Here is a 12,500-nt window from a genome sequence, read left to right as displayed (position 1 = left end):
CTCTTCTACATCTCACCCTGCCACGTTCCTCGAGAAAATATCTGTACTACCTCCACAGATCACGGTCAGTTTCCTCCGTATTAACGCGAGATGTTCGTACCTGGATGAAAATACGAGGACTGTACCGACCTCGTTGAATCAGCTGATATTCAGTATGTTATCTTTTTTAAGAGAGTATACGAGCCCGCCGTCAGATAAGGATAAGTATGACTGTCTCTGTGTGCGTGTGTGTTTGTAGATACATACATACATATACATATCTATATACATCCATTTGCATATATTTATTTACATATTTTTTCTCTCTTTCTTTTTCTCTTTTTCTCTCTTTCTCTTCTTCTTCTTTTTTTCATATATATTTTTTTACCCACAGACACTGTGTCTGTGTTTGTGTGTGTGTATATATATATATATATATATATATATATATATATATATATATATATATATATATATACACACAAGCACAGACACAGTGTCTGTGGGTAAAACAATATATATGAAAAAAAGAAGAAGAGAAATATATATATATATATATATATATATATATATATATATTTATAACAAACGAATATAGGAAGCCCCTGTGTATGGCATTCGCAGATTATGAAAAGGCATACGATTCGGTACAGATATCTGCAGTACTAGATGCAATTCGTAAACAAGGAGTAGAGGAAATATACTGCAGATTATTAGAGGATATATATAGAGATGGTACACCGACCATCAAAATCCACGCAGAAACCAATAAAATACCAATGAAAAAGGGTGTTAGGCAGGGCGACACCATCTCACCGAAGCTGTTTACAGCTTGCTTGGAGGAAGTAAAGGAAAGGGAGGGATTAAAATAGGGAATGAGCACTTAAGCAATCTAAGATTTGCAGATGGCATTATTCTTTTCGGCGAGTCAGCAGATGAACTACAACAATTACTAAGCGATTTAAATAGGGAAAGTCTGAAGATTGGCCTGAAAATAAACATGAAAAAGACTAAAGTCATGTTCAACAGTCGAACCCCAGTTAAGCAAATACAAATACAGGGCGAGGTACTAGAAGCAGTGAACGAGTATGTATACCTAGGGCAACTCACCCAGCTGAGTACATACTGTGAAGCCGAGATAAAACGGTGAATTAGGCTAGGTTGGAGTGCCTTCGGTACACATAGTAATATATTACGAGGTCGTCTGCCACTATGCCCAAAGAGAAAGATTTTTGACCAATGTGTCCTCCCCGTCATGACATATGGATCAGAGACATGGACTACGACCAAGGCACTCGAGAGGAAATTAGTAAGCTCCCAAAGAGGATTAGAAAGGATTATGCTAGGAGTTAGCTTAAGAGACAAGAAAAAGGCCACATGGATCAGGCAGCAAACAAAAGTAGAGGATATACTCAAGAGCATCAAGAAGAAAAAGTGGCAGTGGGCTGGACACATATATCGGAGACAGGACAACAGGTGGACAAAGAAAACATAGAATGGGTAATACACGACACAAAGAGACCCAGGGCAAGACCAATGACTAGATGGCGGGATGAAATAGCGAATTTTGCAGGAGTAAACTGGAATCAGAGGACACAAGACCGGAATGACTGGAAAAGATTGAGAGAGGCCTACGTCCTGCAGTGGATTGATACGGGCTGATGATGATATATTTTCATATACATTTTTCACACACACACACACACACACACACACACAAACACATATATATATATATATATATATATATATATATATATATATATATATATATATAATATATATTATAATATATATAATATATATATAATATAATATATATATATACATATATATATACATATATATATATATATATATATATACATATATATATATATAAACACATATATAAATAAATAAATATATATATATATCAACATATATGTATTTACATATATGTATCTACATAAACATATTTACACACACACACACACAATGCATACATACATATACACACACACACATAATGCATACATACATATACACACACACACATACACATTATATATATATATATATGTGTGTGTGTGTGTGTGTGTGTGTGTGTGTGTGTGTGTGTGTGTGTGTGTGTGTGTGTGTGTGTGTGTGTGTGTGTGTGTGTGTGTTATACATGTATATATCTGTGTATGATGATGGTGTCATGGAGTATCAACATATTCTGATGAAATCATTTACAGACTTCGTGAATAGTAATATGCTAATTAGGATGATCAAAAAGCATATGTTTTACCGATGATTTCAAATATGAAAAATGATACTTGTAACCATAGATTTACATTATATATATATATATATATATATTATATATATATATATATATATATATATATATATATATATAATATATTATATATTTATATATATATATTTATATATATTATATATATTATTATTTATAATATATTATATATATATATATATGTATATATTATATATATATATTATATATATATATTATATATATATTATATATATATATATATTATATATAATTCCGAAGGCAATGTTAATTTCAATATCATTCATAACAGTTCTGCTTCTTTTTCTCGACTGTAAGCCAGCTCGTTTTTTTTCTTCTCTTTTTTAAATCTTTTTAAGTCTTTATCTTATCAATCTTAAAGTAATGGAAAGAGCAGTGTTTCCCGAATGACAAACATAAACACTCCAGAAGTAGAGTGAATTATTGTATCAATAAATATTATCTATTTTTTTAATCTCTTGGCAGCCTTAGGTGGTACTTCTCATGGAACCCCAGAATGTCGCGGCAGCCATCTTGGAAACCGTTGCTGTAACGCATCACGAACCATTAAGGACATTTGAATTCTGCTGAGAAGCCACTGCTAGAAGCAAACAACATAGGCTAAAATTGCATATAACACTTTAATAGATTAGATTGAGTGTTTTAAGACCTGTAGACAAGGATTACGGTGATATAATATTTGGCATGTGAGGGAGCATCAGTGTTTGAAATATTTTTTATTTTAGGTAGATGTATATACTATCAAAAGTTATTTCACATTTGTATTAATGTTTAGATTCAGTAGAACAACGCATGTGCCATCTGCCATTTGTTTAAAGTCCTCAGATATGTGAATCACAGAACGATTTTGATCTAAGGTAGATTTTGGTTTCATTGTTGTGTGTTATATCTTTGTGTATAATGAAAGTTATACAAATTCACATTGTATCCTATTATATTATGTATCGTATCATATCATGTCATGTATATCATACCATACTATATCCTACTATATCAATCATATTATTTAAGCCATGATATCAAAACATCATAGTACATTGCTATTTATTGCATCGTAATTCTTTCCAGATGCTTTGCCATGAGTATCTTTCAGCCAGGGCTTTTGAATGTGAAATTTGCAGTTGTAATGAATGAAAAATACATTTGCATACAAGTACAATTTAAATATCAGTTTCAAGTCATGTAATTAGTACTAAGAAATATCAGTTATGAAGATCAGTATTTACTAGTCATAGCTGATGTTTCTTCATTTCTAATTAATTCATCTTATTACTTTGTTTTATAGTTACTCATTTACTTCTGTTAATTTAAAAGTTTTGGAAGGTCTCGAAAAGATTTCTTTTTCAAAAGAAAATTTAATTTGTAGAAAAAAATACATCGATAAAAGTCTCTGAACGCATCAACAAAATAGACTTTGAAATAATCTAAACCGCATAAATGTTATTCTCCTTAAAAATAAAGTAGGCTGTATCGTATTAAAGCAACACAAATTAACAAAACATTCAAGAACTCAAAATCTCTTATCAGAATTAACAAAAGTGTGAATAACAAATGGCTAGATAACAAGTTAATTAAATACTACAGTCAAAACAATACCTATATATATACATAACGGCTGTAAAAGCAAAAATAACTTATGAAGAATTTTTGGAAAACCATATACTTCTCATACTATTTCAAACAATTTTAATCAGGAATCGACATACTGCAAGAATTGACTTTGAAAACCTGCATTTGCACACAAAAAATGATCGCATAGATGTTATTTCACTTCAGCTCTGATGGCTCTCATTCTGCTTGCACTTATTTTATTTGAAGCCAGTTGCTTCATGAATAAGCTACCTTTTTACGTTAAATCTGATAATTTAAAAATTACTCTATCCTTTGATCACATTCCTGTTAACTTTTTTCATACACTTGTCAATTGCTCGTGTGAGAAAATGAAAACTTATTACTTACACTAAACTCGTTTTATTCAAATAAAAATCTCAGTTATAAAAGAAAAACAAAACATTTAAAACCATTCAAAGAGTGCAAGTTGTACAGCTGAATCTAAAACAAAGATTAAATTACTTACATACTAACTGTATTAAGAAAATAAAATTAGTGTTGTCTCTCTTACTATCATTCTCACATCTATAAAAATGTTCAATAAACTATTTTCACGGCACTGAGCAAAAGGAAACAATATCGAAAAAGAAAAACATCAACAAACACTGTTTCAACCACCGCCTTCAACCATCATCCCTTCCTTTTGCTTTTTGAACTTCATCTAAACTTCAGGTTAACAATAAAAGCTTATCTGAGAATCCTGGAAATCTTTAATCACGGAAGGTAACGTTCCACCGAAGCTTCTCCTCCCGCGCAGCGTTGTGTTGTTTGAAGTTTCATCAATAAAAGATGTTAAAGATTCACCAGTGAGTTGGTACGAATCTCTGCCAAGCGGGTCACTCCGTTTGAAATTCCTTTCCGCGGTTATCAACTGCAACGTCTCTCTCTTCACGAAAGTCTCCTCCTCCTGTTCCTCTTCTTCTTCCTCGCTCTCCCCTTGGGGTTTGCGAACCTCCGTCCTCAAGTGAGATAACTGTTGGTTCAGAAGCTTATACTTCGTTTCCGAGCTTTGAGAGAGGAACTGAAGCTGTCCCGAAACTAGCTCAAATTGCTTTTGAATTGACAGAAGTCGGGCATTTACGTGAGAGTAATCGCTGTCAAAGTTCCTGCTCCATCTCTCGGTGCTGTCACCTTGCTCGTTAGCTTTGTTGGTCATAAATTTGGCGCCACTCGTCACACAGTTACTGAATTCCAATATCTTCTTGTATGCTCGCGATGCTATGAATCGTTTGAATAAATATGATTTTGGTTTAGCATTGGGAAAAACGGAGAGGACCTCGGAAACACTACAAAGCCTTTTCAAAAGCGTGCAGAGAATGCGGTGGGTGCAATGACAGCTGCGGAAGAGTTTTAGAAGATGCTGGTAATCGTCGACGTCAGACGCTCGTCCGACCAACAGTTTGAGCTCACCAAGACGATAGAACTCTGCAAAGTCCTTGCCCACGAGACTCAGAAGCAAAACCCCCATCATGCCGAAAAGAAAAGCCAAAATCATAATGAACAGCAACGTCAGAGTCAATCCGATTCTGTTCTCAAGCGCGTGCTGTGCTGCGTGGGAAGGCAGCGTTAGTGTTGATGGAGGTCCTGAACTCGGGAGCAGCAAACAGAAGCTTCCCAAAATACCAATAAATAAACAGAAGAACGAAATAGATATGGCAAAAGCTTTCTGCAAAATGTGATTTAAAATATAGCAATATATCCCAAAAGAATACGCTTTCCCTGTAAGGATTAGCAACAAAATCCACCCGAATAATGTCGAAGCCACGCCTGCAAAGCGACTGACAAAAAATGGCTCAACCTCATCTACATCAGCAGCAGAGTCGGCAGTTTCTCTTGTGCGGATCTGATACTCGGCAACTCTATACTGTGACAAAAATGCGAACAGGACTCCCGCTAATACAACTATTTCGAAAAGAAGGTTTATCTTTAAAATATACTTTCTAGGATTGATAGAGAGTTTCAATAGAGCAGGTGTTGTTGTCATTACAAACAGCAAGATGTGAAGGGCGTAAAATTTACTCAACAGCTCAGGGTAATGTTGAAATATCAGGTGTTCATAAAAGACTACAACCATGAAAGCAGTATGGATAACCATAAACAGGAAAATGAAGCACCAGTTGAAGAACCTGAGGTAGTTGAGAATCCACAATTTGAAGTGCAAGAAGCTTTCAACGAGAGGATGAAGCAAGAGAGCACGAAGACTACTTTTCGCAAGTTCTGGCACAATGCAGCACTCCTGGTCATGCCTCGACATCAGTACAGAGTAGTCTAATGTCACGTTAAAGTCTGGGTTATCTGCTGGCTCGTTCACAAGGCGGGTCCTGGAATCGAAGACACTGGTGAGGAGCCTGGAGGCCATAGGGAGATACTCAAGGACATGCGAGAACCTCGATCTTCCCTCTTTGTCGCGGATCGTCAGGTGATCTCCATTATCGAGCAATATTTCGCAACATTCAAGAGAACCGCTGAACACAGCCATGTGGAAAGGCTCGTGGCCTTCTTTGTCCGCCGCAAACAAGAGATGGTTGAGCCCACACGTGCTGAGAAGATGCTTTAGTGACAAAGCACTTCCAGCCTCACAAGCTACATGTAGAACCGTTTGCTGTTGATAGTTGACACTCAGGGGGTCAGATCCTTTAGATAACAACCATTTTACAACACGAGTTAGTCGCATACGCAAAGCCAGGAATAATGGCGTCTCCCCCATTTCGTTGCTCACATTTAAGTTAAGGCCTAGACTGACCAAATCCTTGATGATGTCAAGAATGTGAAGTTCATCTTCACTACACCTGCGTGACAAAGCTGTGTGTAACACGGTATTGCCCCTGACGTCTACAGCTGCAAAAGTATCTGAACAACTTTTCTCCTGCAACAACCGCCTCACTAACGTGATATTGTGAGTCTGGACGGCGAGATGCAAGACGGAACAATGTTCATTATCCTTCAGACAAAAATCCGGTCGATACCGCAAAATCAGCGAAGTGGAGATGTTGTCCCCGCGCCTTACGGCAGCATGGAAGGGCGTCTCCACGGGATACTGTTTACACGCTGGCGGCGGTTGGCTCTTGGTGTTCGGGGACGCCCCTCGCTGGAGCAACTCCTCCACGCCCTCGTGCCAGCCCTCGCGCACGGCAACGTGGAGGGCTGTGTTCCCTTGCCCATCGAGTACCTCTACCTGGGAACAGAAGTTGTTGTATGAGTGCAGTTGAATATGACGGTTGGAATGATTTCATGATAATTAATTATTGTGGTAAGTCTTCACACGACTGCCGCCACAATCATTGCATAGTGTATTAAAATGTGTTCCTGGAAATCACCTTGAAAATAATGGTGGTCTAAATCACATGATTAATGAAGGGGATATCTAGGATTTATATTTAACATTACTATATATATATAGTATATATATATATATATATATATATAGTATATATATATATATATATATATATATATATGCTATAATATAAATGCCGTGTGTGCGGTGCGTGTGTGTGTGTGTGTGTGTGTGTGTGTGTGTGTGTGTGTGTGTGTGTGTGTGTGTGTGTGTGTGTGTGTGTGTGTGTGTGTGTGTGTGTGTGAATATAACTTACTGGAAAAATACCTTCATAATGCCTAAACAGCGATCCATTTCGGACAATAATAAACCAACACACTAACCTAACAGATCTAAAATATGCACAACATATTACAGGACAAACGGCTGGCCTGACGAGGATTAGTTTCGAGCGGGAGGGGTTGTGGGCGTGCAGTGGCAGGCGGGGCGAGGCCTGTTGTGGTCATGAGGAAGATTCACGACTCGGGGGGATGTCGAATTAATCCAGCACCTCGCAACTCGAGCAAGCCGTCGTGACCCTGCCTGAAAAGCCTGAGGAACTTTTTTTTACATTTGGGCGACTTCTATTGCATTTTTCCCTTACATGTCCATTATCAGTGGTCGTTTATCGTCATTTATATTATCCTCAATCATAAACATCAGTCATGTATTATATGAGCTAGGCTGGTATGAATTTTCAGTTATATGGAATTGGAGGTCATTCATTATTCTTCTCTAGCATGCATATTGCATTGCAGTCAGTTGAATGTGTATGTGGCTACACACCAGTGGGAGCCTGAAAAGGAATTGAGGGGAATTGGCGGCCTTCTAATGCATTTTTGTTTAGCATGTCCATTATCCGAAGTCGGACTTATCGTTCGTCAAGTTTATCTATTCATTAACATCCAGTTGTACTTATGGCTCAGGCTTAAAATGAATTTTAATATATGAACTTAGGTGTAATTCATATTCTATACATTTGCTGAACTATGCATACAGTAGAATTCCTATGTATGTATATATATATGTATATATATATATATATATATATATATATATAGAGAGAGAGAGAGAGAGAGAGAGAGAGAGAGAGAGAGAGAGAGAGAGAGAGAGAGAGAGAGAGATTTTTTTTTTCTTTTTTTTTTTTTAAGAAATGTTTCCATTACGAATCCTTACATTGAGATTTCCTACGAGTTTGCAACATAGAGGCTGGAGAAAATGTATTTATTTGTTCAATACGCAGTGTCATTCTACAGATAATTACATATTTGATAACCATTTTTTTCCCTCCAGAGAAGCATCATTCTATAAAAAAAAAACATAAAAAAACATTTACTGTCCAGTCCCATCAACACAATTCATAACCAACCATCTGATAACCAAGAAGATTAAACTGTGAGAAATCTGACAAACCTTCCCTTAAATGACAAGCATTAAACATTACACTTGGCGGGAAAATCCTCCCATTACGAAACGACCCACCTGGAAAAGCGGAGGCACTTCTTCAGTAATCTTACTCAGCTCCTCCTTCGTGACGGAGTAAAGCCTGGTGCCACTTGCGTCCAGCCTCACCGTAGAGGGAGGATTGAAGGGCTCTTGGATAGGAAGCATGAGGTGGTCATCCTCCCCTCCACACATCGTTGGAGGCCTGCAGAGCGAGAGGAAAGGAGGGGAAAGGTCACATCGGGGAATGCGTGGCGAGGAATGGATGAATTCGGTAGGTTTCATCCACCGCTCTTAATTAAACCAACATGGTGATATAATCTTTCTTTTTTTTTAATTCTGCTTAAAGCATGTCTGGGCCTGCTGCCTCCCTACCTGCCTGTCTGTCTGTCTGTCTGTCTGGGCCTGCTGCCTCACTGCCTGCCTGCCTGTCTGTCCGTCTGGGCCTGCTGCCTCCCAACCTGCCTGTCTGTCTGTCTGTCGGTCTGGGCCTGCTGCCTCCCTACCTGCCTGTCTGTCTGTCTGTCTGTCTGGGCCTGCTGCCTCACTGCCTGCCTGCCTGTCTGTCTGTCTGGGCCTGCTGCCTCCCTCCCTGCCTGTCTGTCTGTCTGTCTGTCTAGGCCTGCTGCCTCACTGCCTGTCTGTCTGCCTGGGCCTGCTGCCTCACTGCCTGTCTGTCTGTCTGGGCCTCCTGCCTCCCTACCTGCCTCACTGCCTGTCTGTCTGCCTGGGCCTCCTCCCTCACTGCCTGTCTGTCTGTCTGGGCCTGCTGCCTCCCTACCTGCCTGCCTGTCTGTCTGTCTGTCTGGGCCTGCTGCCTCCCTACCTGCCTGTCTGTCTGTCTGGGCCTGCTGCCTCCCTACCTGCCTGTCTGTCTGTCTGGGCCTGCTGCCTCCCTACCTGCCTGCCTGTCTGTCTGTCTGTCTGGGCCTGCTGCCTCCCTACCTGCCTGTCTGTCTGTCTGGGCCTGCTGCCTCCCTACCTGCCTGCCTGTCTGTCTGTCTGTCTGGGCCTGCTGCCTCCCTACCTGCCTGTCTGTCTGTCTGGGCCTGCTGCCTCCCTACCTGCCTGCCTGTCTGTCTGGGCCTGCTGCCTCCCTACCTACCTGTCTGTCTGTCTGGGCCTGCTGCCTCCCTACCTGCCTGCCTGTCTGTCTGTCTGTCTGGGCCTGCTGCCTCCCTACCTGCCTGTCTGTCTGGGCCTGCTGCCTTCCTACTTGTCTGTCTGTCTGTCTGTCTGTCTGTCTGGGCCTGCTGCCTCACTGCCTGTCTGTCTGCCTGGGCCTCCTCCCTTACTGCCTGTCTGTCTGTCTGGGCCTGCTGCCTCCCTACTTGTCTGTCTGTCTGTCTGTCTGGGCCTGCTGCCTCCCTACCTGCCTGCCTGTCTGTTTGTCTGTCTGGGCCTGCTGCCTCCCTACCTGCCTGTCTGTCTGGGCCTGCTGCCTCCCTACTTGTCTGTCTGTCTGTCTGTCTGTCTGGGCCTGCTGCCTCCCTACTTGTCTGTCTGTCTGTCTGTCTGGGCCTGCTGCCTCCCTACTTGTCTGTCTGTCTGTCTGGGCCTGCTGCCTCCCTACTTGTCTGTCTGTCTGTCTGGGCCTGCTGCCTCCCTACCTGCCTGTCTGTCTGTCTGTCTGTCTGTCTGGGCCTGCTGCCTCACTGCCTGCCTGCCTGTCTGGGCCTGCTGCCTCACTGCCTGTCTGTCTGTCTGGGCCTGCTGCCTCACTGCCTGTCTGTCTGTCTGGGCCTGCTGCCTCACTGCCTGTCTGTCTGTCTGGGCCTGCTGCCTCACTGCCTGTCTGTCTGTCTGGGCCTGCTGCCTCACTGTCTGTCTGTCTGTCTGTCTGGGACTGCTCCCTCACTGCCTGTCTGTCTGTCTGGGCCTGCTGCCTCACTGTCTGTCTGTCTGTTTGTCTGGGCCTGCTGCCTCACTGCCTGTCTGTTTGTCTGGGCCTGCTGCCTCACTGCCTGTCTGTTTGTCTGGGCCTGCTGCCTCACTGCCTGTCTGTTTGTCTGGGCCTGCTGCCTCACTGCCTGTCTGTTTGTCTGGGCCTGCTGCATCCCTGCCTACCTGCATGGGGTTATTGCATTTCTGCCTACCTCGCCCACTCACTCACTCACTCACTGCCTCGCTAACCGACTCGCCCGCCCGCCCACTCACTCACTCACTGCCTCGCTAACCGACTCGGCCGCCCGCCCACTCACTCACTCACTCACTCACTGCCTCGCTAACCGACTCGCCCGCCCGCCCACTCACTCACTCACTGCCTCGCTAACCGACTCGGCCGCCCGCCTACTCACTCACTGCCTCGCTAACCGACTCGGCCGCCCGCCCACTCACTCACTCACTCACTCACTGCCTCGTTAACCGACTCGGCCGCCCACTCACTCACTCACTCACTCGCTGCCTCGCTAACCGACTCGCCCGCCCACTCACTCACTCACTCACTCGCTGCCTCGCTAACCGACTCGGCCGCCCGCCCACTCACTCACTCACTCACTCACTCACTCACTCACTGCCTCGTTAACCGACTCGGCCGCCCACTCACTCACTCACTCACTGCCTCGCTGCCTCGCTAACCGACTCGCCCGCCCGCCCACTCACTCACTCACTCACTCACTCGCTGCCTCGTTAACCGACTCGCCCGCCCACTCACTCACTCACTCACTCGCTGCCTCGTTAACCGACTCGCCCGCCCGCCCGCCCACTCACTCACTCACTCACTCACTGCTTCGCTAACCGACTCGCCCGCCCACTCACTCACTCACTCACTCACTTGCTGCCTCGCTAACCGACTCGCCCGCCCGCCCACTCACTCACTCGCTGCCTCGCTAACCGACTCGTCCGCCCGCCCACTCACTCACTCGTTGCCTCGCTAACCGACTCGGCCGCCCACTCACTCACTCGCTGCCTCGTTAACTGACTCGCCCGCCCGCCCACTCACTCACTCACTCACTCACTCACTGCTTCGCTAACCGACTCGCCCGCCCACTCACTCACTCACTCACTGCCTCGCTAACCGACTCGCCCGCCCACTCACTCACTCACTCACTGCCTCGCTAACCGACTCGCCCGCCCACCCGCCCACTCACCCACTGCCTCGCTAACCGACTCGCCCGCCCACCCGCCCACTCACCCACTGCCTCGCTAACCGACTCGCCCGCCCACTCACCCACTAACTCACTGCCTCGCTAACCGACTCGCCCGCCCACTCTCTCACTCACTGCCTCGCTAACCGACTCGCCCGCCCACCCGCCCACTCACCCACTGCCTCGCTAACCGACTCGCCCGCCCACTCACCCACTCATTGCCTCGGTAACCGACTCGCCCGCCCACTCACTGACTGACTGTCTAGCTCAGTAAAAATTCGGATGATTTACTCTGTGATTGGCCGATCATTATGGGTAATTAACTTATATAATAACTATTCGAATTGGTAACACATTAACTTTGGCTGATTGGGCACTTGACTGATTAACCCCATTAAAGTGATTCGTTCATTCAACTCATTGAATAGCGAATCACATGTTTCGTCCAGCGACTTGATAAGCCAGCCTACCAATCCTATAAGACTATTACAAAATCCTACTATATTCTATTGACGTATATGACTCGCGTAAAAAAAGAACCTCTAGTATGACTATGAGTGTGGTGATAGACTTGAGGTATATAAGAAAAAAAAAACATCACTTTTGATTTCTCCTGGAACACAATCTCTCTATTCTTAATTAATAATCTACTTATCTCACTTACCAAAAAGCACATACAATCTATCGGAAAAATTTACCCAATCTATTATATTAAATGCCTACCTCAAACGGCTTAGACGTTCCATATAGCTCCTCTTTCTGT

The 12,500-nt window shown here is 43.2% G+C and overlaps 2 protein-coding genes across 4 annotated transcripts in view; both read right to left on the bottom strand.

Annotated features, from left to right (window-relative positions):
* The window catches only part of LOC122255509 (D-beta-hydroxybutyrate dehydrogenase, mitochondrial), a 5,794-nt gene extending 5,662 nt beyond the window's left edge, over positions 1 to 132 (bottom strand). The window contains exon 1 of one of the 3 annotated variants that reach the window (XM_043019636.2): positions 17 to 132. The gene's annotated coding sequence lies outside the window, so the exon portion shown is untranslated. The remainder of the gene's footprint in view (positions 1 to 16) is intronic. The other 2 variants (XM_086541520.1, XM_043019637.2) reach the window with 2 other exon arrangements.
* Positions 133 to 4,236: 4,104 nt separating this feature from the next.
* The window catches only part of LOC122255508 (uncharacterized), an 8,350-nt gene continuing 86 nt past the window's right edge, over positions 4,237 to 12,500 (bottom strand). The window contains exons 1-3 of the mRNA XM_086542107.1: positions 12,461 to 12,500; positions 8,691 to 8,856; positions 4,237 to 7,067 (exon numbers count right to left, since the gene is read on the bottom strand). The exon at positions 12,461 to 12,500 is cut by the window's right edge and continues 86 nt beyond it. Coding sequence (XP_086398233.1) covers positions 4,566 to 7,067; positions 8,691 to 8,856; positions 12,461 to 12,483 — 2,691 coding nt within the window. The 5' untranslated portion in view covers positions 12,484 to 12,500 and the 3' untranslated portion in view covers positions 4,237 to 4,565. The remainder of the gene's footprint in view (positions 7,068 to 8,690; positions 8,857 to 12,460) is intronic.

This window comes from Penaeus japonicus, unplaced genomic scaffold, assembly GCF_977035675.1.
Source record: "Penaeus japonicus unplaced genomic scaffold, GWHDUDI00000001_assembly GWHDUDI00000011, whole genome shotgun sequence".
In the NCBI taxonomy this organism is placed as follows: domain Eukaryota; kingdom Metazoa; phylum Arthropoda; class Malacostraca; order Decapoda; family Penaeidae; genus Penaeus; species Penaeus japonicus.
This window is presented reverse-complemented; position numbering and strand designations above follow the sequence as displayed.